The sequence below is a fragment of the Arachis hypogaea genome, chromosome 13 (genome assembly GCF_003086295.3).
Source record: "Arachis hypogaea cultivar Tifrunner chromosome 13, arahy.Tifrunner.gnm2.J5K5, whole genome shotgun sequence".
Lineage (NCBI taxonomy): Eukaryota > Viridiplantae > Streptophyta > Magnoliopsida > Fabales > Fabaceae > Arachis > Arachis hypogaea.
This window is the reverse complement of record NC_092048.1, coordinates 123,442,550-123,466,895: the sequence shown is the minus strand read 5'-3', so window position 1 is coordinate 123,466,895 and position 24,346 is coordinate 123,442,550. Positions and strand designations below refer to the sequence as shown.

Below are 24,346 nucleotides of genomic sequence, written 5' to 3'. Positions count from 1 at the left end.
AGCTATGAACTCTTGTGTCGTCCTTTGCATCTCTCTTTGCTCTTGAAGAAGAACACTTAGAGTGTCATCCATTGGAGATTGGGGTGGATATAAGGGTTCATTACTTGGGAGGAAAGGTTCATGATATGAGGGTGATTCATCATAATAAAGTTGTGGTGGTTCAACACTCTCCATCTTTTCTACTTGTTGCACAACACACTTCAATCCCTTGTTCTCAAGTTGAGATTCTTTAGCCATGAGAGCTTCGTGTGCTTTTCGGCTTTCCACTCACTCCAATTGATGAAGGGTTGCTTGAAATTGATCCAGTGTCTCCTTGAGACGATCCCTTGACTCTTGTTCCACTTGAATAACATGATTAGGGTCATATGGCTCTTGGGTCGATGGGTATGGGCAAGATGTATATGGAGGTGGTGGTTCTTGGGGGTAATTGTGTTGAAATTAGAGTGGTTCTATATATGGTTCATATGGCTCATAAGGTGGTTGGTATGGTGGATAAGGATTAAGATCATATGAGGGTGTTTGGTGGTAGGTGGCTTGTGAGTATGGTGGTTCAAAGCTATGTGGAAGAGGTGGTTCATAGGTATATGGTGGGGCTTGTTGGTAACTACAAGGGGTCCTCCATATCTATTGTTTTGATACGCACCTTGGAATGACTCTTGCTCATAGTAAGTTAGTGGAGGTTGTTGATTGTCACGAATAGGTCCACCATAACTATTATCTTGGTATGCATCATAGAATGGTTGTTGGTCATAGTGCATTGGAGGGGGTTGTTGCCAAGAAGGTTGATCAAATCCTTGTGGCTCCTCCCATCTTTGATTGTCCCAACCTTGATGCATGTTCGCATTGTAGCTTCCATTCTCTACATCATAATTTGAACCAAACTCGTAGCCAAAGGGATGAGAATTCATAGTAGCAAATAAAAATAAAAACTAATAAAGAATAATGAAACTAAACTCCTAAAACTAGAAACAACTAACAAAGAAACGTAAAAGCAAATTTATTCACAATATTCACAATAACCAATAATAAGGCACACATTTGCAATTCCCCGGCAACAGCGCCAAAAATTGATGGGGAAAAATCGTCAGTAAAGAATTTCACAAAAATAAGCGCGTTGTAAGTATAGATCTAAACCGACAATTAAACCTCAATCAAATTTAATTTGTTTGTCACTAAAGCAAACCCAATAAAAATAAACCGAAGTATTAAACCTCGAGTCGTCTCTCAAGGAATTGCAGGGAAGTGTAGTTATTATTGGTTATGAGATAATATATTTTTGGGTTTTTGAAATGTGGAACAAGGAATGTAAATAGCAAGGAAATAAAATAACAATTACGAAAAAGTCCTAGCAAGGTTTGATAATTGAAATTCCCATCCCATTATCATAGTCACTTGTGATGGTAATTACCTTTTGCTCTCACTTAGTTAACCTCTAACAATTGAAGGTAAGTCAAATGATCAATTCAACTTGAGATCACAAGTCCTAATCAAAGACTAGAGTTAGTGAAGCTCAAGCCAACTAGCAAGTTTCAATCACCAACCAACAAGAGACTTCGACAATTTAAGAGTCTCTAATTAATCAATCCAAGCTAAGAACATAAAAAGCTAATTTAGAATCCAACAAAGCATTTTATCAAACAATTGGAAGGCACAACATAAAAATATAGAAAACTAACAAGGAATATTAAATCTAAACAACCAATTGCAAACATCAATAATAACAAACGAAGAAAGGAACAATAATTATGAAATACCTCAAATTGCATTAAATAGAAAATAGAATCTAACATGAGAATTCATAAACTAAAGTGGCAACATAAAGTAATCAATAAGGGAGATAAATAAACTAGAATCCTAGAACAATTAAAAGTAGAAGAGAGACTAAATTGAAATAAGATAGAATTCAGAAATTGAAAAGGAATAAACTAAGAACCCTAAAACCTAGAGAGAGGAGAGAGCCTATCTCTTTAGAAAAATACATCTAAAACCTAAAATTATGTGAATGAAAGTTGTATCTATGATTCCCCCACTCTGTAGCATCTATTCTGTGTTTTCGGGCTTGGAACTGGGCCAAAAGGAGCCCAGAAATCACCCCCAGCGTCTTCTGTGTAATGCAGCATGTGGCTCTGTCACGCGTACGCGTCGCTGAATTTTCATAAGGTCATTATGGCAAATTGCAAATTATTTTGAAGCCCCGGATGTTAGCTTTCCAACGCAACTGGAACCGCCTCATTCGGACCTCTTTAACATCAATTATTAAATTTTAGTACGAAGAGGTCAGGATTGATAGCTTAGCAATTTCTTCAATTTCTTGTATTCCTTCCACTTTTACATGCTTCCTTTCTATCCTCTAAGCCATTCCAGCCCTATAAACCCTGAGAACACTTAACAAACATATCACGGCATCGAATGGTAATAAGAGAGGATTAAAATTAGCAAATTTAAGGCCAAAGAAGCATGTTTTCAATCATAGCACAAAATTAGGAAGGAAAATGTAAAGCATGCGAATTCTATGAATAAGTGTGAGAATAATAGATAAAATCCACTTAATTAAGCACAAGATAAACCCTAAATATAGGGTTTATCAATATACTTGTTTGTTAGTTTCACTACCGAAGTTATGGGTATAGTTCGGAATGAAATAACATCTTGAAAATACTCACAGGCAGCCCTGCTTCTTGCTTGGCCCAAAAAGCAATCTTAATTGATTGATCAACCTCAAGTTCAAGCTCGAAAAAGAAATTTTGATTCTTCTCTTTCATTCTTAATAAGTATTTCCAAATTCTTTTGCATCATCTAATTCCGAAACATTCGCACTTCTCTCGTAATGTAATTTTTCACATCTTTTTCAATAAAACTTAATTCATAATGACCCCCTGTTGTTGCGATAAATGATTGGTTAGTTTTTCTTGGTCTAATTCTGGCTTCCTCGTTATTCTCTATTGTACGTCGTACATACATGCTTAATTGCCTATGTTTTTTATGCATCTCTGCTTGATTTGGACAGCACGGATGTGAATGATGCAATACAACCTTCGAAATGATCCAAACATAAATATTCTTCAATATATGTATGTAAATTCTTGCAGGACAATTAAATCCAATTGAGGAATTTGTCTTCTCAGTTGGAGATATGTTCAATTTCTATTTTTCTCTCTGAAACATGTAATCAATTGTTTCTTATTTGTGCTTCAAATTTTCGTAGAAAAACCTGCAAGTTTAGAATCTTTGTAGAAATTTTCAACTTCTTCAAGCGTGTTAAAAGTCATCCCAACTTTTGGAACAAGCTGCTCATCAACATCGCACAGAAACTGAAAATAAATCGAAATCGGTGCAAAATAAACCATATTAAAAACTAAAATACATCGAAACGGAGGAGGAAACAGATTCATCAAAATAGTAGAATCAAATTCAGAACTGGTAAGTTACAATTAAATACAAACCATCAGCCATGCACAACAAATTTCAGAAAGAAAAACAAAATGATTCAACTTTAGAATCATAAACTACTACAAACTACATTAACTAGATTCAAACTACACCTCACCACTTGATTCGATTCAAAACAACAATATAATTCGTCTTGGTTCAATTGAAAGTCTTAAATACACCGAAAGGTTTCCAAAATACATCAATTTATAATCGAAATACACCGAAACGGGAGGAGAAAATAGATTCATCAAAATAATAGAATCAGATTCAGAACTGGTACATTACATTCATTTCAAACCATCAACCATGAACAACAATTTTTACAAAAAAAAAATATTATTATTCACCTACAGAATCATAAACTACTAACGGACAACATTAACTAGAATTGAACCACACCTCAGTCCCTTCATTCGATTCAAAACAATAATCCACTTCGCTTTGATTCAATTGACAGTCTGAGCTTGAATCATTCATTATCTTCGACAACAAAATAACCGTTCAAACCTAATTTTACACATTGATTTCAAAAACTTAAACGAAGAGCGTTGAACTTGAATGAAGAAAACGCAGAGAACGAAGAGAACATAGAGAAGGAGGAAAAAAAAGCAGAGACCGTAGAGATGGAATGAAACGTAGAAATGCAGAAAATTTGAAAAAAGATTTCGAGTAAACACCCAACCCGGTCCTTATCCATTTTCACGAAAGACAAAGCGATTCCTGTCAAAAAAAAAAGGGACACTTCGACCCTCAACCTTTTTATTTTGGGATAATATGATCCCTCTGTTAAAGGTCCGTTAAATAATAACAAAAATTAGTTTTGTAGAATTTTATTTGTATTTTGTGGAAAATTTTAAACCTTAACAAAATTCTTTTCAACAATATAACCAATTACTACCACTACTACCACTACCTTCTTCATCCTCATTATTATCACTTATACCTCTATTATTTTTATTGCTTTATCATCATCATTATCTCCTCTACCGTCATCATCACCAATACCAATATTATGAACATTAAAATTTTCTTCTTTTATTTCTTTTTTGATGTTATTTTTTTTCTTTAAAAGGTATTTGTACTACAATTATCTTTTTTTGCAGCATCATTTTCATCAATGATTTTTCTTGACTTAACCATCATTAGTGAAAAAATTTTTAAAAACAAATTTATTAATAGTTTGTGAGGTTTAAAGCCCCACAAAATACAAATAAAACTCTCATAAAACTAATTTTTGTTATTATTTAATGAATTTTTTAATAGAAGAATCGTATTATCCCAAAATAAAAAGGTTAAGGGTCGAAGTGTCCATTTTTCTAGAATAGAAATCGCTTTGTTCTTCATAAAAATGGACAAAGACCGGATTGAGTATTTACTCTTATTTTTTCCTTTTCATATTGTTAGGACAAGTTGGAGAATATTTTCCGGCAAGAATGGAGAGGTTGCTCTCCCACAAAAGAATCTGCCAGAGAACTACTTTTGCTTCTAATCCTACATCAGTTAAAGAGAAATATTCATAATCAAATCTCATTTTTTATTTAATAATTACCGTTAGCTTTTTTATTCATGAAAAGATTAATGTTGGCTTGAAGAATCAAGATCAACGTATGTACTATAGCAGTTCTTTTCTAACGTTGATTTCAATATCAATATTTAATAATTAGTTGTCTAAAATTATTTTGATACATATATGTTAAAGCTCATTGAAAAGATATTTATTATACTGTTACAGGGAAACCAGCTTGAAGGAATCAGTTGGTGGGCAACAGAAGAGGAGGATTTTCCCATGAGCTTAATGCCTTGTAGAGTAATGAAAGTGGATAATGAAAGAGTGACCGAATTTAGAAAAACAAATAGGGTAAAAAAATAAAATCAAAATTTTATAAATATTTTAATAATTAATTTATTTTATTATAATTTTTAATATATAAAATAATTAGTTTCATCTAAACCGTCCATTTATTTTTTTTAATGGTTAGGATAAAAAATTCTATTTGGACCATCAAGGTCCCAAATATACTTTCCAAATTCTCCATAAAAGAAACCTTAAAAGTGAAACATGCAAGAAAACGCTGCAGTCTGCAGAGATTGAAGTTTCTTTACCCCTAAAAATTTTGTTGCAACGAGCCTTCAGGAAATTCAGCCACATTATTAAAAGTAAAAGCGGAGAAAGAAAAGGACCTTGCGATTTGAAAAAAAGAAAAAACAATGCCTGCCGCCGAGAACTAACTCAAATTCAGGGGAAGCATGAAATACAGAATAAAGAAACCGAAGGCAAATTGAGAAGTGAAACGCATTCACCTGCTGCATTTTGATGCCCAAAGTGTACCGGGAATCAGCCTGGAGCGCCACAAGCGTTTTGCCGCCGCGGTGGTAACGGTGTCGGTGGCCGTACATTTTCGGGATATTAGAAATTCAGAATTTAGATGTGAAAAGTTTTTTACTCCAAAAATGAAAAGAGAGAAAAAAATCTGAAGAGCGAGCCAATGATGAAAGTTTTGGTCGTTAAGACCATAAAGAAGGAAGATGATGGTATGGAAGCCCAATAGGCGGGTATCAGGTCCATGGCCGAAAAAGGTCAGGGCATCAGGTCCAGAAAAAATCAATGCACCGACCAAACAAAAAGTGGCGGTGCTAATGGTCATGTAAAGCGGAAGCATAACGTCCGTGAAATCTAGGCCCAATTTTTTTTGGTGACTAATCTAGGCCCAATTATTTTATTTAAATTTAGCCCATTAATTTATATTTAGTTATTTACACGGTTGACCAAAATTAAAAAATAAAAAATAAAATTAATAAATACCACGCGCCATCTAGTGCGCATCTTACAGCTATGCGCATCTTAGCAGCTTTCAAGTTATTCACTTATTTTTGTGACAATTTTAATGTTCAAACAATCAAACTTCAAATTTAACTAGCACGTCACCTGCGTCGTCTTTCACACTCTGCAAAAAGCAACAACGACCACCACAGCCCCACCGCAACCACCGCCAGTCCCCTCTTCTAAAACGCTATCTTTTCCATTAAGCTGCCGAAAGACACAGATCATCCTCTGCTACCTCCTCCGATCCGATTCCACGCTGCTTCACACTCACCAGAATCAAAATTCACATTCTCCTCGCTGCTTTGGAATCTTCCTTACCTCCATTTCCAAGTTTAGTTCTGTTGCAAGAAGAGTTCCCTGGTTGCTTCATCTCTAGCTTCTGTTTTTGTTGCTCTTGGTCTAATCCATAAGAAGCGACTTGCCGCTCTGTAGTTGCATGATTGGGCATAAGAAGTTCTGATCAGTTTCTTGGTACTCGGGTTCTGTGATAGGCACCTGAGGTAGACAACTGGTGAGAGCTGTATCCTCGTTTTATGTAGGATTAGGGTTTTGGGCGAAGGTTTAAGCGGATTTAAGGGTTTATATGGGAAGGGTAGAAGTAGAAGTAGCATGCTTTTGTTGTTTTGAATCCGATCCAATTGAAATTAGGGTTTCCCTTTTATGACAGTAAATTGAGAATGGTGAGGCTACTCGGGTTCATTCGTGGTTTTGATGAGCCCAGGGAAATCACGTCGAGGTCGAACCTCACCGGTGAGTCAAGTGAAAACGGCTGGCTCATCAGGTTCTTTGACTCGGATTTCTTCTGTGAGTGGATTGCTGTTAGCTACTTGTACAAGCATGATCACGCCGGGGTGCGTGATTATCTCTGTAATAGAATGTATACTCTTCCCTTGCAGGGGATTGAGAGTTATTTGTTCCAAGTATGTTACATGATGATACACAAGCCCAGTCCCTCCTTGGATAAGTTTGTCATAGATGTGTGCGCCAAGTCGCTTAAGATTGCTTTGAAGGTGCATTGGTTCTTGTTGGCCGAGCTTGAGGATTCTGATGACAATGAAGGGATTAGTAGGGTTATAGAGAAGTGCCAGATTGCAGCCACCTTGATGGGCGAGTGGCCTCCCTTGATTCGCCCTCAAACCGAGACTCCGAGTTCTGGAGGCAAGTTGAATAGGTTACTGTCTTCGAAATCTCGCTTTTTGTCTCTGACATCCTCCCCGCCATCACAGAAGTCTTTATCGTTCTCACCTCCTTCGGGGAACATTGTGCAAGAGGATGGCAATCCTCTATCCCCTGATGAGAACAAGATATTTAAGAAGCTTATTCCAAGTCCAAAGTTTAGAGATGCTTTGCGTTTTAGGAAGTCAGTGGATAAAGACAATAATGATTCTGAAAAGGATGGGTTTTTCAAGAGACTTCTAAAAGATAGCAAAGGTGAGGACGAGCTAGGCCAGAAAATACGAGATGCATTTTCTTTTCGGAAGTCATCTGAAAAAGATGACGAAGACTCTGAAAAGGATAATTTTTTTAAAAGGTTATTAAGCAGTAGGGATAGTAAGGGTGACGAAGAAGACTCTGAAAAGGATGGTTTCCTTCGAAGACTATTGAGGGATAGAGGCGAGGATGAGGATTTGACCTCAAGTTCTGAGGGATTTTTTAAGAGATTGTTTCGTGATAGCAAGAATGATTCTGAGGATGGAACTCACACTAAAACAATTGAAGATGCAGAGAAAGAGGGGCTTTTCCGAAAGTTTTTCCGGGAGAAATCTGAAGATAGAAAGGAGGGGAGTGATAGAAATGACGGAGTTGCTAATTCTGAAGAGAAATGTGTCAAACCTGTGGAAGAAGATGAAAAAGAAGGGTTTATCAGGAAGTTTTTCAAGGATAGATTTGAGGACAGGAAAGATACAAACGATAAAACTGAAGAGGGCACTGCCAATGGTGAGGAAGAAGAGCTTTTCGAGTTTTCCTTGTTCAAAAGACTGTTTCGGGTGCACCCAGAAGATGCTAAACGTAGTCCCGCCAATGAAAATGGCAATAAAGGTGGCTTGTTTGAGAGTAGTCCAGGTACAGAGAATTTTTTTCGCAAATTATTTAAAGATCGTGACCGATCAATAGAAGATTCAGAGTTACTGGGATCAAAGAAGCAGAAAGAGGTTTGTTGAATAGTTGTTTATAAATTATCATTTGGTTTAGTTCCAGACATATTTCATTATTATGTCTCATTTCGGGGTTATCATATTACTTTGGCAGAAGCATCCTGGATCACCAAAGCAACAAAATGAAAAATCAACCACAAAGCCCCCACTACCATTTAGTGCATCTCAGTTTCGCAAAGGAGCTTACCATGATTCACTGGAGTTTGTGCAATCATTATGTGAGACATCATATGGCTTAGTGGATGTATTTCCTATTGAAGATCGAAAAAGTGCTCTGCGTGAGGTTTTTTTCTTACATTTTTATTCAATGCCTTCTAGTTTCTTCATCTAATTTTTATAGAGATTCAAATATGTTTGTATTCTAGATATGTCCTTGATCCTTTTCCATTTCAATGTTTCTGACACATTTTTTGTTATTATGTTTCTAGTCACTTGTAGAGATCAATTTACATGTAACAGATGCTCAGAACAATGGAGGTAATCCTTAACTACATGTGTTATATATCTGAAGTTCACCTCATGCTTTGGATTTTTCTATTTGTAGTTGTTTTCAGTCGAAGGTTAAATTTATTTCCAAGACGTGGCAATTAAGTTACATTGCTTCCCTTTGCTTACTATATATGTATATCTCAACTATCTTCTTACATCTATATGAATCTTGCTTGTCATATGTTCCTAGGAGTATGTTTTCCGTTGGGAAAGGGCATGTATCGTGTGCTGCATATACCTGAAGATGAAGCTGTTCTCTTGAATTCTAGAGAGAAGGCACCTTACCTAATCTGTGTTGAAGTTTTGAGATGTGAAATTCCAAGGTATTACTTGTACTTGGATAATACTATTCAGCATTGTAAAAATAGTAAATAGTAAAGTAAATTGAAAAACATATTTTTATATATTCCTCTCTCTCTCAATTATTTGCTGTAGCAATTCCAAGGAGGCATCTAGCTCCCAGAAACTTTCCCAAGGTGGAATTCCTTTGGCAAATGGAGATGCTCTATTGCACAAGCCACCCCCTTGGGCTTATCCATTACGGACAGCACAAGAAGCATATCGAAATAGCAACGATAGGATGTCAAGATCTACTGCTCAAGCAATTGATCAGGCAATGACCCATGTACCCGAGTCAAAAAATAAATTTGTTAGTGTGAATCTTTCTGTGGAGAAACAATTACCTCGACAGACAGAGAAGACTGAATTGGCTAAACTACCTGGAAGTAGTCGAAATATTGCTTCAATTCACAGAAAGGGTGTACAGGGAAAAGCAGGACATGACAGTGATTTGGAATGGGTACGAGTAGTCTTGACAGCTGATCCTGGGGTTAGATTGGAAGATATTGAGGATCAAGCACCACCTCGGAGGAAGGAACATCGCCGTGTTCCAAGTACAATTGCAATAGAGGAAGTAAAGGTGAGCTTTTATGTTGTTTTTAGAGTTATTAGTGCCACCATTTACAATACTTTTGTCTAAGCACCTACCAAGAGCCTTGATTTGGTGTCAGAATTGGCAAAGGTGAATTGTGTTGCCATATATGATTAGTTGTTATGTTTGCGCAGCCTATAATGAAAGAAACAAATGGTTGGCAAAGTCCACCTTAATATTTTTTTTTTATCATAATTATGAGAAAATGTTATGATATCAACATTTGAATCTTTGGCAGGCTGCGGCAGCAAAAGGTGAAGCACCTCTTGGACTCCCTTTGAGAAGTTCTGGTCAAGATTCATCTGATGCACAACCAAGTGTAAGACATTGTTGTTAAGGTTTTGTTTCAATTATTTGACATTAGCAACATGTAGTTGTCATATATGACTTGATTCATCCTAACAGGCTAATGGAATTACTCCCAAAGCCAGTGACGCCTTATCTGGTGAACTTTGGGAGGTGAAGAAAGAGAGAATACGCAAAGCTTCCGAAAATGGGAAGTTACCTGGTTGGGATCTGCGATCTGTAAGTGCATTTTTCAACCAAAGTAATTTGCTTCATATGTACACATGAACTCAATCATAAATAACAACTGTAAAATATTTATGTATTACATAAAAATGATGTACAACCTATGATTATGTAAAGCGTGGTTGTTTTTTTGTTATTTCTTCACTTTTTCAGTTTGGAATATGTGCTTTATATACCAATCGTTTGTGCATTACAGTACAATTTTTGCATTTCCCATAGGTTATTGTAAAGAGTGGTGATGATTGTAGACAGGAACATCTGGCTGTTCAACTTATTTCTCACTTCTATGGTAGGTGATCTCTCAGATCTTCCCTACATCCCTACCCCTCCTTCATGTTTATAGTTTAATTTTCTTGTTCCATTTTGTTCCTATATTGCAATCTTCCAATTTTGGTAAATCCATTTCTCAATTGATGTTCAAATTGTGAGCATTTCCCAAACTGCACCTCAAAGTAATAAATACTAAGGAAAGAGAAAATATCAAGATATTTAAACAGCAAAATTCCTGACCAAGGCATTTTTTCATTTTCTTTCCCTTTAGTTAGTTACCTACCATTTTTAGGCTGGAGGAAGATTTATTGGTATTTGAAACACCAGAACAGGTTTTTACTCTGTTCTAGCAAACAAACAACCTTTGCGACAACCATACCATAGAAAAGACTTATATCTTGATTTCGTTTTTCAAGGCTTAGTTGTTAGCTTATTAGTTATTGCAATGCTTTTGTTTGATTCATATAGTTGACTTCCTTTAGTGAACAAGACTTCTGTTGTTGACTTTGTCAAAAGTCAAAACAGGTCAGTGTAAACTCGTGTAAGCTCCTCTTATACAATAAATGATATCAGTTTGTAGATATCAGCTGAAGTTCCATTGTAGTAACTTAACACCCTCTAACTTGGTGATAATTGCTCGAGATGAGATCTTATTTTTAGCTCATTCTCATTAAGTTTGAACTAAGATGCTGAGTCTTGTCTGGGTGTGTTCATAACATGTTGCTTAATAAATTGCTGGATTTTGTTGCCAGATATTTTCCAAGAAGCTGGACTACCTCTTTGGTTGCGCCCTTATGAAGTTTTATGTACTTCTTCGTATACAGCTCTTATTGAAACGATTCCAGATACGGTATTTCTCAGCTTACACCACTTTAAATCTGTTAAAATGTATTAACTTTTTGTCTTCATTATTAAAAGAATTTGTGCTTTTTTAGGCTTCTCTACATTCAATCAAAAGTAGACATCCCAACATCTCAAGTTTGCGTGAATTCTTCAATGCCAAGTATCAAGAAAATTCTCCAAGTTTCAAACTTGCCCAGGTAATTTACAGATGCAATTACAATAATGTTGCTGTTGACAGAAATTGTCTATCTTATGATTTTTAATGCCTTCTTAATTAGGTTTCATTACTATATATCATGTTTTGTTTTGTATGTCCCTTTCGCTCTCTCATTTTGTAACACTAAATTCACATTTTCTTGAAAAGGTTGATGTTTTTGTTTCGAGAACCAATTGTTTTGGTTGGTTATTTAGCAGTACTCCTATCCTTCCTCCCGCGATGTATTTTAACTAAACGACATGAAAAAGTTGCCTCGTTGCACAATCAAGTAAAGGAAAATGGACCATGATTAAAATTATCACTTAAGTTCTTGTAAATTTGTAATCCTTGGCATAAACTGTTTCTTCGTCATTTTATTGATTCTAACTTGTTTGATGCACCTTGTTGTGTTAAAAATAGAGATGATTCCCTTTCCTTTTTTACCTTGATAGTATATTTGTTTGTTTCAGAGGAACTTTGTTGAGAGTATGGCTGGGTATTCCCTTGTGTGCTACCTATTACAGGTTTGAAGCCCCTTGGTGACTGGTCCTTGTCTTATTTCAATGAGAGTTTTAGCAATATTTTGCAGTTTATTGTTATCAAAATTGTATTCTTTCTATTTCTCATTTATGCCCTTTTCCCTATTCAGGTGAAGGATAGGCATAATGGAAACCTTTTATTGGATGAAGAAGGTCACATCATACATATTGATTTTGGCTTCATGCTTTCCAACTCACCTGGTGGTGTTAATTTTGAAAGTGCACCTTTCAAGTTAACCCGAGAGCTTCTTGAGGTAAACTTATATTATATCTATTTCATTGGGTATTAGATTCTATAACATTGTTCACAAATTCACAATAATATAATTGTGCTAGGTCATGGACTCTGATGCTGAAGGTGTTCCAAGCGAGTTCTTTGATTACTTCAAGGTGCTAATGAAACTAATCTTTTGAGAAACTTCAAATTGCATATGCTATTGTTAGCTCTAAATTTGTCTGCTTGCTTTGTCATGTTACCCCAGGTTTTATGCATTCAAGGGTTCCTTACTTGCCGCAAGCATGCTGAGCGAATTATTCTTCTTGTCGAGATGTTGCAGGTAATATAAATGTTAGCTTCATTCAGTAATACTCCCAATTCATATTGGGTTTGTACTTTTTTCATTCTTAAAAAATTCCGCTTATGTTGGAATCAGGACTCAGGCTTTCCATGCTTTAAAGGCGGTGCAAGAACAATACAGAACTTACGAAAGCGATTTCATCTGAGTTTAACAGAAGAGGTTCCAATAATAACATTTCTTTTGTAATTACAGTGTTTTGGATGTGATTTTAACCTTTTTTTTTCCTTCTGGCAGCAATGTGTCTCCTTGGTGCTTTCACTTATTAGCAGTAGTCTGGATGCGTGGAGGACACGGCAGTATGATTATTACCAGAAAGTTTTGAATGGAATATTGTGAGATAATAGGTTAATAATGATCACTTGCTTGTTCCATTTTTAACCAAGCTTGCACAGCTGGTGTGTCAATTGATGCTCAGTGGAGACACTTTTGAGGTTTTTGACAGAGCGAAGGATAATAGGTGGTGGCATGCAGCAACCTCTTTTCTCCTGATAGGAGGAAGATTCTAAGAACCAAAATACGTTAACAGTACACCAGGCCAAATTTGCTGAATCCTGGGTCTTTTATATTATCTTTTCTTTCATTACATCTTCATGTGCATGAAGCTGCTACTTGGAGAAAGAAGCTGCATGAGCCTCCTAAGCGTTTGGATAGTACACAGTGTACAGATATTTTTGGGGAATAGAACGGATTCACGTTGGATGTTGAGACTGCTACCTGGTGCAATTACGGATTCATGCAGAGTCAGATGCAGGGCCGGCACACTCTTCTGCATGACCCTTTCATGGAAGAAATCGTGGGCAGGTCTTCGGTGTTGGGCAACTACTCTGTTATTTTTGGTAATGATCTTAGCTGTTCAACGCATCTGTCTTCCCAGATTTGATTCTTCAATACTTCACTCCGGAAAATTGTAATTGAAATTTGTTAATGATGTTGCTGCATTGTTTGCAATATTTAATTTTAAAATGGAAACTAAATTGGTGAAATATATGTAAATGATATTATAATGTGATATACATTAATATGGTTTTCATGCAAATTGCCCAGGGATTTGTATTTGCATTGTCTGTCTGTCCTATTCCCCCTTCTCTCTTTCTAACTCAGGCTAACACCAACACTACTGAGAAATGTGGAATTGGGAACTCATACATCCACCCATCTCTCTTATGTAAAAAGAATAAAATAAAATTAAAATTAAAAAAACTTACTTGCCCAGTTCTTCCATGTTACTCATTTTCTCCTCTTCAATGACATTATATATACCAAAACCAAACTACTCACAAGCATGGTGCCTTTAATGTAAGCAGCAAAGAATAAATACAAATTTAACCTTCATGTTTTGTCGACTTCCATGCACAAGATATTGGAGGCTTTTGAGAAAAAAAAAAAAAGTCTTGAACCATGGCTCTAGGGTAATAACATTGGCAGTGTTGGTACTTGGTAGTAAGAGTATGGTTTAATTATATGGGTGAAGTTCAACCGGTGAACTTGAGTACTTTTTGACCAAAAAAAAGAACTTGAGTACTTGACAAATCCGTTGGGATTTTAGATGAAAAGAGGTGTAAATAAAAAATGCTTCAGCTAGAAAGTTAATAAAAAAAAATGCTTCAGCTAGAAAGTTGACAAATAAGTCTAAGCCAAATCGTTTAATCAGGTAAGGATTAAACATTAAATAAACATATAGTTTAATCATTCTGTTGGTCTCTATAATTTTGCGAAATTTTCAATTAGGTTCTTAAATTTTTTTTTTTAATTGGATATTTATACCAATTTTTTTTTCAATTAAGTCCCTTTTTATAGTAATTGTCTTAATTTTATAGGGACCCAAATAAAAAAATTGGTATAGAGACCCAAATAAAAGAAAAAAAATATAGAGACTCAATTGAAAAAATATTTTGGTACGAAGACTCAATTAAAAAGAAAAAAAGTATAGGAACTTAGTTAAAAATTTCGCAAAATTATAGAAACCAACCCATTAATTAAAGCTAAACATATAAAATTATAATAAAAATCAATAGAAAAAAAAAAAAAGAAAATAACTGACCCTCTTGAATTTCACGCGAGGGGGTTTCCCAAAAGGCTAATCAGTAGCCCAAATTATCTTATTCTCAATAGAAAGAAAACTAGAAAAGAAAAAGCTCTGTTCATAGTTACTGAGTTGTGTTCTCGCCAGCACCTCCTCCCATGGCTTCTTCACTCCCTCAAAGGTGAAAGTGTTTCTCGCCTTCCACACATTCCAGCACAGTATCGCTACTAAAAGGGTCTCTCTGCTTTCATTCTGTCTTCGTCCAAAGTCTGTCTTCGTTTCCCACCACCATTCGTGAAACTGTTCCGTTGCTGTGGAAGGGAGCTGCTGATCAGGTGGCTATTGGAAAAAAAGGTAAACTCCTCGATACCCAGACAGAAGCCACATCATATTTTATTTATTTATTATATTATTTTACAAAGCAAAACAAATACATCCATCATTGATGAAGTTGAACAAGTCAATTTTAAAATTAATAGACTTATTTATCTTTTATTCTTTTATTTAGAAGTTCTGAATTTGAAATAGATTTTTATTTTTTTTAATTATTGCTATTTTTTATAGTATTAAAAATATTAAAATTAGTTGATGGAAAATTGAAATTGGTTACACAGGTATACTTATACTAACTAGTCTTAAATATAAGAAACATTTAAATTTAATAAGAGATATTCTAATCAATTTTTTTTCTAAATTAAAAATTAAAAACTCAACACAAATAAAAGTATTTAACTGTTTACTCTAATCTGTGATACTTAGCGCAAGATCCTTTCCTTTTTACACAACTAGATACTTTAAAGTTCAAACTACAACATAAAAACCAACAACCCACTTCTTCTCAGTTTTCTTATTGGAGCCAACACCAACGGGTAATCCTATTTTCCATTCTTCTTCTGTCCTTTCCCGTTTTTTTCTTTTTTTTTTTTCTTTTACATATATCAATTGTGATTCTCCTCTTTTATCAATTTTGTTTCGCACTATCTCCATCATTATTACCCTTCACAATTCATCTTGTTATTAATCTTGACTACCCTCCCTCCTTTGTGAGGCACAGCAGACTCTGTTCTTCTCCCATAGTCTTAGGATTTATGATTGTTCTCTCGTCTAAAATCAGGATTTAGAATTTAAAAATTAAAATTTGACCTTTTTTTATATTGACAAATTATAGATTATATGGAGAAAGGAAAATTAAGTCCAGGATTTCATTTCAATCCCACTGATGTAGAGCTTCTAAAGTATTTTCTGAAGAGGAAAGTGACCGGCAAAAAGCTACCCAATGTAATTGCTGAGATTAACGTTTATCAGTATTGTCCCTGGGACCTCCGAGGTTAGAACTAAGCGCATCTCTTTGTCTTTGGCTGTGTTTGGTTTAGCATTGGTAAAGAGAAAAGTGTCTTTTAAATTTCTTTAACGCTTTTATTTTGTGTTTGATTATTATTTCTTCTCTTTTGAATGCAGATGTGATTTTACATTTTAAACCCATTTTTATGTGAAAAAAAATTATTTTCAAAAACACTTTATTTCAACTTTAATCTTCTGAGTGCGTTTTTTTTGTTTAAGATGAATTGGGCCCAACTCTTGGTGAACTTCTATAATTTTATAGAGTTCGCCCAATCCTCTAGCGAATTTTATCCAAATTCTCTCTAAAAATTTGACCGAGAACAAAATTAAAATTTCTAAGTCATTATTATTGTTTCCAATAATATAGAAGAATAGACAAAAGTACACACAACAAGCCAAAAATGACTTTTCAATGTCGCCGGTGCTAATGGCATAAGCCATGTTTAACCAGGATTTTTCTATTATGAAAATAAGTAGTGAGGCTTGGTTTGGTAAAACTTTTACTTTTTGAAAGTAATTTATGAAAATTGTCGTTTAAAAGACAGCTTTTAGCTGCAGGCGTTTGGTAAAATCAAATTAAAAGTAACTTTTAATAAGCACAAGCACCACAATTATGTGTGTGTTTAGATTAGGGTTTATAAACGAGAGTTTGCATAAAATTGATTTTGCAAATTTGATTTTGATGAAAAGTAAGTTTGTGTTAAAGTAATTTATGTTTGTCAATTTTTATATCAAAATGGATTATCATAAAATAAATGTTGTTTGGATTACACACTTAAAATCACTTTTAGATAAAAAATTACTAAAATAAACTATCAACTTAAATAATTTTTGTATATTATCTTACCATTTTAATTTAGATATTTGAATAGATCTTATTAATTAATTTTATAATAAAATTAGTATTTACATACTAAAATAAAAATAGCATATAAAAATTGGCAAAATATATTTTTAATTAAAATTAACAAAATATAAATTTTAGAGAATACTAAAAATAATAAAAAATTAAATATTCACCTGGGCAGAAATAAATCAAAAAAATTTTGATGATGCTTTTTATATAATATATTTTTAGTACTCTTAGTACTCTTTTTTAGTATGCTATAATTTATTATTATTATTATTATTTACGATTAATTTTTTGTTTAATTTACTTTACCTAATGGAATCAATAAATCATATTATAAAAGTAAAAATAATTTTAATACAAAAAAGAGTGTTTATATAAATAGAAATAATAAGAATTCTATAAATAATACAATAATATGCATAAAGGATAAAGTTGGTAAGAAGTAAATAAAGGTTGAGTGATAATGGCTAAAAGCCCGTTGATGAAACGCAGAAGCTCAAAATTGTTGCTTCTTGTAAACGTGATTTTGAATGCAAAATCACTTATACGTTCATGGTAAAAAATTTGCCAAACTAAAAATTGAAGCTAGAAGCTTAAACGGGATTCTTCTCTTCTAACGCGTTTGCCAAACACACCCTATGTTTGGTAAAACAGTTTTTAAAACTTAAAAAAATTATAATAAATATATTTATAACGAAAAATAATTTATTTTTTCAAATTCTTTAAAATTTTATATAATATTTTAAAATAAAAAATTCATAATAAACATAAATATAATAAATAAACTCTTTTATTTTTTAACTTTAAAATTTTATATAAGTATCATAAAAATTTATTTTATCCTAAACATCATTAAAAATACTAAATTACCTAATTCAAATTTTAGACTAAGTCATCCTCTTCACATTTCAAAGAACAGATAAATTTGTGAAGAGTAGATTGAGAAATAAAAAATATATAGAAAAATGTAACACTAATTCTCTAATACTCCATAAACTTCCATTGTATACGTTGTACAAATATTTCATTGACTCCTCATACTTTTCCTAGCGGAAAATATGTGTAGAAAAATAAATAAAATTTGATAAGTACAAGCTAGCTTTGAAAGCTCCCGCTTAGGTGTTTTCAAAAGCATCCCTAACTTTTAAAAGCCGCAAGCACAAGCACAAGCACTTGGACTTTTTAATTTACCAAAATGAGGTGTTTGTGCTTTTTAAAAACACAAGCACCTCTTGAAAAAATTTTACCAAATTCAGCCTGAATCTGGTGTAGGCGAATTGTATATAAATTATAGAGTTTTCAGAGGTGCAAAATAATTATATTTTTAGGAATGGTTTTAGGACAATAATTATTTTTTAAAATTCATTTCAGAAAAAACCCAATCTTTCATGTATATAATTTTATTTTTTTTTATCGAATTTTTATTGTTTTTTGTGTATAAGTTCTCTTCTTCTATTTTTTATTATATTTATTTTTGTTTTTTATGAAAATTTTTTATTTTTTGTTTAGTTTTGTTAAAATTTGTAATTGTAATTCTTATATACTATATTTATTATTTTAATTTTGTTATAGTATGAATTATTGATCCTACTAAAAAAAATTAAGGTAAATAAAAAAAATAAAGTTATAAGTTGTAAAATTTTATAGTCTAAAATAATACTAAATAAAAGAGTACTAAAAAAATTATGAATAATATAAGTTAATAAAATATATTTTGATATATTATTTCTGTTTTTGATATGAAATATATTTTGTCAAAATTTATATGTTATTTTTAATTTAATAAGTAAATATTAATTTTTATTATAAAATTAATTAATAAGATTTATTTAAATATTTAAAAAAAATAATAAAATAATTATTTAAATTTATGTTTTTTAATAATTTTTTATCTAAAAATAATTTTAAGTAAATAATCTAAACAACATTTAGTTTATTACAATTTATTTTGATATAAAAGTTGTTAAATATAAACTAAGTTAACACCATCTCACTTTTAATAAAAATCAATTTTATATAAATTTCTATTTACAAATTTTAATTCAAACACACACAAAATTGCAAAGAAAAAAATATTGAAATGAAAGAAGATGTGAGTGCTGCAAAGACATTCTCTTTTTACATAAAAATATATCTTTGGTATAGAAAACTGTTTTTGAAATAAATTAAAATAATTCATTATTAACATCTTTATATACATAGATCTATTTTTTTGAATTTAAATTGTCTAAATCATAAGCCTTCAAACAAATGCATATCGATTACTGCATGTAGATCGCCCAAACAAATGTGTTGAAATGCATAAGAATTTAAATTATATCACTTCTTATATAAATTTTTTTAATTAATTTGTAACTTACATGTTTGCTGAAACAAAAAATAAATAAATAAATAAATAAAATAAATAAACGGTTTTTGTTTATTTATTTCCAGGTAAGTCACATCTGAAAAGTGGGGATTTGGAGTGGTACTTCTTCTGTGCAAGAGGAAAAAAATATGGAATTGGGTCGAAGACGAACCGTGCTATAAAGAATGGGTACTGGAAAGCTACTGGTATGGACAAAGCTATTGTTCAGCATGATAAGCAAACTGTGGGGATGATGAAAATCCTTGTTTTCCACACTGGTAAAGCGCCTCATGGGACCCCAACCGATTGGGTTATGCATGAGTATAGGCTTCAAGATAAAGACCTTACTGACAAAGGAATTGCTCAGGTGATCACCAATCAATTGTTTCTTAAGAAGATATTTGCAGCTTGTATTTGTCTAATTTTGCTGTTTGTCTTAACAACATTCTTAACATTGTTTGTTTACTTATACATCTAGTGACCATTGTGAATGTATTTTAATTAGTTCTCCTGATTTATTTTCATGGCAGGACTCCTATGTTATCTGTAAGGTGTTCCGAAAGGAGGGTCATGGCCCACGGACACGGAGCGGTGCACAATATAGGAAACCATTTAATGAAGAAGATTGGGATGATGATGATCATCACGTTGTTGAGGAGGGGGGAACCCCTTCAACTGCTTTGGTTGCGCCGGTTTCCATTCAGTCTACGACATTCGATGGCTCTTCTTACATGAAGCCAACTTCTGTTTCATGTGAGTCGGGACCTGTGGCTACTTCTCCTGTCCCATCAACTCCTTCTTCAGATGCAAGCATTCACACGGTTAATAATGTTAATAATTCAACAGTGACTGATCTATCCAAAGACGAAAAAACAGTACCTGAGGTATGTAATCTGGTCTTCTTTCTCGTGTGGTTGCTTTTACCTTCTTTTAGGAAATACTTTTTAAATTTTAGTGACTTATTTTGGATATTATTTCCAATCTTCTTTAGTCCTCCATTGCTGGTATAATCCCCTCAAAATTCGATTGTTTTTAAGCTCTTCCTATTAATAAGTATATTTGAGTTTGCAGTATAAATTAAGTTTGATGGTAGGTGAAAAATGAAAGATTCAATTGAAGGGCTTGTGATCTCATCAAATTTGTCTTATAATATGTTTGCACAATTTTTTTATTCATATTGAAGTATGTTGTGAATCTTGAGGACTAACATAAGTTTGATGTTTGTGATCAGGAAAATATTGCTGCCGGTGACCTCTTGAGTAAGTTTTTTGAGGGTTTGGAAGACCTTGAGTCTGAATACACTCCAAATGGAGTGGGCTTGGATGACTTTTCCCCACATGGAATAAACTATGATGACTTGAGGCACTTGGACTTGATTGATCTCAATTTCCTATAGTTCTACTTCTAGCAGCCTTACAATCTAAAAGTTGTAGATTTTTGTTTAGATTTAAAAGTTATTTTTTCATTTTGTACATATCTCATTTTGTAAAAGTCTAATTTGTTGTTTATATTACATATTTTTTGGTTCAGATCACAGGTTCTATCATATTTTTTTATTTTATTCTTTTCCTATGCTATACATAAAACACACCTAAAGATAGCGATTTATGGCCAGACTCCCATGCACATATAATACAAGCAACTATACCACGATTTATGTGCTCAGGAGATTAATCCCAGCTTTAACCCAACTATATTTGCTTTCTACTTGGTTCATTGTAGGAGGTCCATTGCCTCTTCCTGTCCTTTTTTTTTTTTTTTTTTGGACGTGTCCTCTTCCTGTCCTTGAAATTGCTAATACTAGGGGCGTTTGTGGTTCGGCCCGCCTGAAGACCCAGTTCTGCCCAAAATATTTTATGGGCTAATATAACGTGATTTTATTGATTTAGGGCTAGATAAAAGTCTTAAAAATTGACTTATCAAAAAAAAAAAGTCTTAAAAATTGATCCGGTTATTATTTTGAGTCGGGTTTGGGTCGAGACAAACTCACTTCCACCCGACCTATGTTCACCTTAAAGGAATTAAAAAAAAGATATATATATATATATTTTAAATTAATTTCAATATTATGTTATATTAATTATAAGTTTATTGTTTTATTTTTAATCACACTTGTTGAATTAGAAAATAAATCAAAGAAGCATCAAATTAAAATTTATAGACAAATTCAAGTTCAACCATGGATATCAATTTTTCGGTAACAAATTTCTTCTTTATAAATAAGTACATCATAAATAAGTTTTTTTATAAATAAATTTCGTTATAAATTATTATTAAAGTTTTAAAGACCCTGTTTTTATCCGGTATAGTTATGGCCCCGAAAATATTTGAGTTTTATGAGGTTTAGGGTCGGGTTATGGTCTAAAAAATAGATTCGGTATATATTTAAGATCGAGTCTGAGTCAAGACAAACCCAGTTTGCCTAGGGGTGGTAAACGGGGCTAAAACCCGCCAAGCCGGCCTGCGTAACCTGCCAAAAAAAGGCGGGTCAAACTAGAAAATTGGGACTGGCGAATAGCAAAAGCCCGCCTAACCCGCACCGCTTAAACCGCGGGCTTTGGCGGGGCGGGACAGACTTTTCCGCTGGTCTTAGTATTTTTTTAGCAAAATGTATTTTTACAATTTTTTTTGCCAAAATCCAACTTTTCCCAACCCAACTTACAAGAGAATGAATATAAAAATTGAGTATTTTGCCGAAGAGCCTTGGCTCAGTGGCATTTCACCCCCTCCCCATTACTAAAGGTCTAGAGTTCAAACTCTAGAGGATGCATTTGAGAGAAAAATGTGATAAATATGTGAAGAGTGTGTGGGTGTGTTGTGTACCTAGGATTGGGGGTTGTCCAATCCACTGACCAAAAAAAATTGAGTATTTTGGATTATGTTTATTTTGTTTTAGAGACAATATTTATAATTATGTTTTGAATTATGTTTATTTTACTTTGGGAACAATATTTATAATTACAAAAACTTTAATGTTTGTAAATATAAAAATTATAATTTGTTTATACCTTTAGAAATTATAACAGTTAAAAGTATAAAATAGAAGAAATTTTTTTATACCTTTATATATATTATTTAATAGTTAAAAAAAATATTTGGCGAATTTTACCCGCCGACCCACCAGCCCGCCGTTAGGCAGAGCAGGATGAGATTTTGGGACTGCCTCACTAGGCAGGGCGAGCTTCCTTACTTGCCACCCCTACTTGTGCCTCTTATTTGATTTTTTAAAATAACTAGACCCTAGTTCACACCATGCCATGCCTCATGAACCATGCATGACAAATGTGTGACATACATCTACAAGGGTATCATTAATTAATCAAAAGATTCAAGAAAAGTAAGAAAAAATTAGAATACTTACACGAATTTGTGTTTGGCAACAACAAATGTCTAATATGAGTTATAGACGAAGGTGTATAAAAAATTTAAGTATGATAGATAATTAAAAAAAAATATATTTATAAAAAAAATTTAGTCATTTTTTTAAATATTAAAAAAATTAATTTTTTTAAATAATTTTAATATTAAAATTTTTTTTTTAATAATTAAATCTCCTTAATAGTCTTTTATATAATCTTTTTAAATAGAGTAAAGTATTAAATTGGTCCCCTAGGTTTGGGCGTAATTCTGTTTTGATCTTTAAGGTTTAAAGTGTTCTATTTGAATCCAAAAAAGTTTCATTTAGCATCAATTTAGTCCCACATTGAGGTCAAAATTAAATAATTAACAAAATGTCCTACATAACAACAGTTCAAGAACAAAATCGATAATCTGGAGAAGAAGTACAAGCTCCAGAGGCACAAAATCAACCATTGATGCATCAATACATTTATTTATCATTTTCTTTAGTTTTATAGAAAATATTTTATTTATATTATAAAAAAAATAATAAATAAATGTATTGATGTATCAATAGTTGATTTTATGCCTCTGGAGCTTGTACTTGTTCTCTAAATTATCGATTTTGTTCTTGTACTGTTGTTATGTAGGACATTTTGTTAATTATTTAATTTTGACCTCACTGTGGGACTAAATTGATGCTAAATGAAACTTTTTTTGATTCAAATAGAACACTTTAAACCTTAAGGACCAAAACAGAACTACGCCCAAACCTAGGGGACCAATTTAGTACTTTACCCTTTTAAATATTATTGCCCGTAATGTGGTATACTGAAATTAGTCTTTTCAATGCTTTTTTTGGTTTCAAAATAAAGTGGATAAGTAATAGGAGACGGTGGGTTATAGGATGAATTAGAGTGGATATAAAATTTTTAATAGAGAAGATAATTGTTCCAATGGGAGTTGAAGTTAGTTAATCAACTTCATGAGATCCTTCAGTCAGTCATATTATTACATAGAAGAGAGGATCGACTAATGTGAAAATTTAATAAATCAGGAGTCTATTTTACTATCTCTTTTGTGCAGGTTTTACTATTATCGGGGGATATTACAAGTTACCGTTTTACTAGTTCTATTTGGAAGGGCTTGATACCACCACAAATTGAGTTGTTTACCTGGTTTATGTTAATGGAAAGAGTCTATTATTAAGGAGAGATTAAGTAAATTTGGCGTTATTGATCAAAATGATAGTATTTGTGTTTTATGTAAACAGGATACTTGAGAATTTTTATCACTTGTTTATTCGTTGTGAGTTTACTTAATTGATAGGTGTGGTGTGCTTGGTCGTATGCCTATAATAAACTATGGTGTATTTCAGGTTTAATTAGGTAACATTTTGAAAGTTGGAGAGGTGCACTTATAAGAAAGGAAGAACGTAACAGGTAGTTGATTGATTTTTTTGCTATCGTTTAGATCTCGTTTGCGAAACTCCAAAAGCTACTTATTTTAGCTTTTGACTTATAAAAAGTTACATTAATAGTGTTTGGTACAGTTTTTTAGATAAACTTTTAACTTTTTAAAAAGTTATTTAAGAGCTTTTGAAGAAGTTAAAAAATGTGACTTCTCCTATTTTCAAAAGCTATTTTATCACTCT

The 24,346-nt window shown here is 32.9% G+C and overlaps 2 protein-coding genes and 1 long non-coding RNA gene across 3 annotated transcripts; 2 read left to right on the top strand and 1 right to left on the bottom strand.

The window, feature by feature from the left end:
* Positions 1-3,559: 3,559 nt before the first annotated feature.
* Positions 3,560-5,912, bottom strand: LOC140178192 (uncharacterized). The gene is made up of 2 exons (XR_011870449.1): positions 5,734-5,912; positions 3,560-3,939 (listed from the first exon to the last, which is right to left on the bottom strand). It is a non-coding gene; the product is annotated as an uncharacterized lncRNA (long non-coding RNA).
* A 347-nt stretch (positions 5,913-6,259) lies between these two features.
* Positions 6,260-13,825, top strand: LOC112733101 (phosphatidylinositol 4-kinase beta 1). The gene is made up of 16 exons (XM_025781975.3): positions 6,260-8,409; positions 8,507-8,695; positions 8,841-8,889; positions 9,092-9,224; positions 9,337-9,820; positions 10,071-10,151; positions 10,238-10,357; positions 10,583-10,652; positions 11,386-11,483; positions 11,569-11,673; positions 12,143-12,196; positions 12,322-12,465; positions 12,548-12,601; positions 12,694-12,768; positions 12,865-12,948; positions 13,024-13,825. Exons 1-16 carry the CDS (start codon positions 6,934-6,936, stop codon positions 13,123-13,125), a joined length of 3,318 nt encoding a protein of 1,105 aa, XP_025637760.1. The 5' UTR covers positions 6,260-6,933; the 3' UTR covers positions 13,126-13,825.
* Positions 13,826-14,999: 1,174 nt separating this feature from the next.
* On the top strand, positions 15,000-20,882 carry LOC112733100 (uncharacterized). The gene is made up of 5 exons (XM_072212428.1): positions 15,000-15,166; positions 16,038-16,139; positions 19,440-19,720; positions 19,884-20,237; positions 20,585-20,882. Exons 3-5 carry the CDS (start codon positions 19,562-19,564, stop codon positions 20,747-20,749), a joined length of 678 nt encoding a protein of 225 aa, XP_072068529.1. The 5' UTR covers positions 15,000-15,166; positions 16,038-16,139; positions 19,440-19,561; the 3' UTR covers positions 20,750-20,882.
* Positions 20,883-24,346: the final 3,464 nt, after the last annotated feature.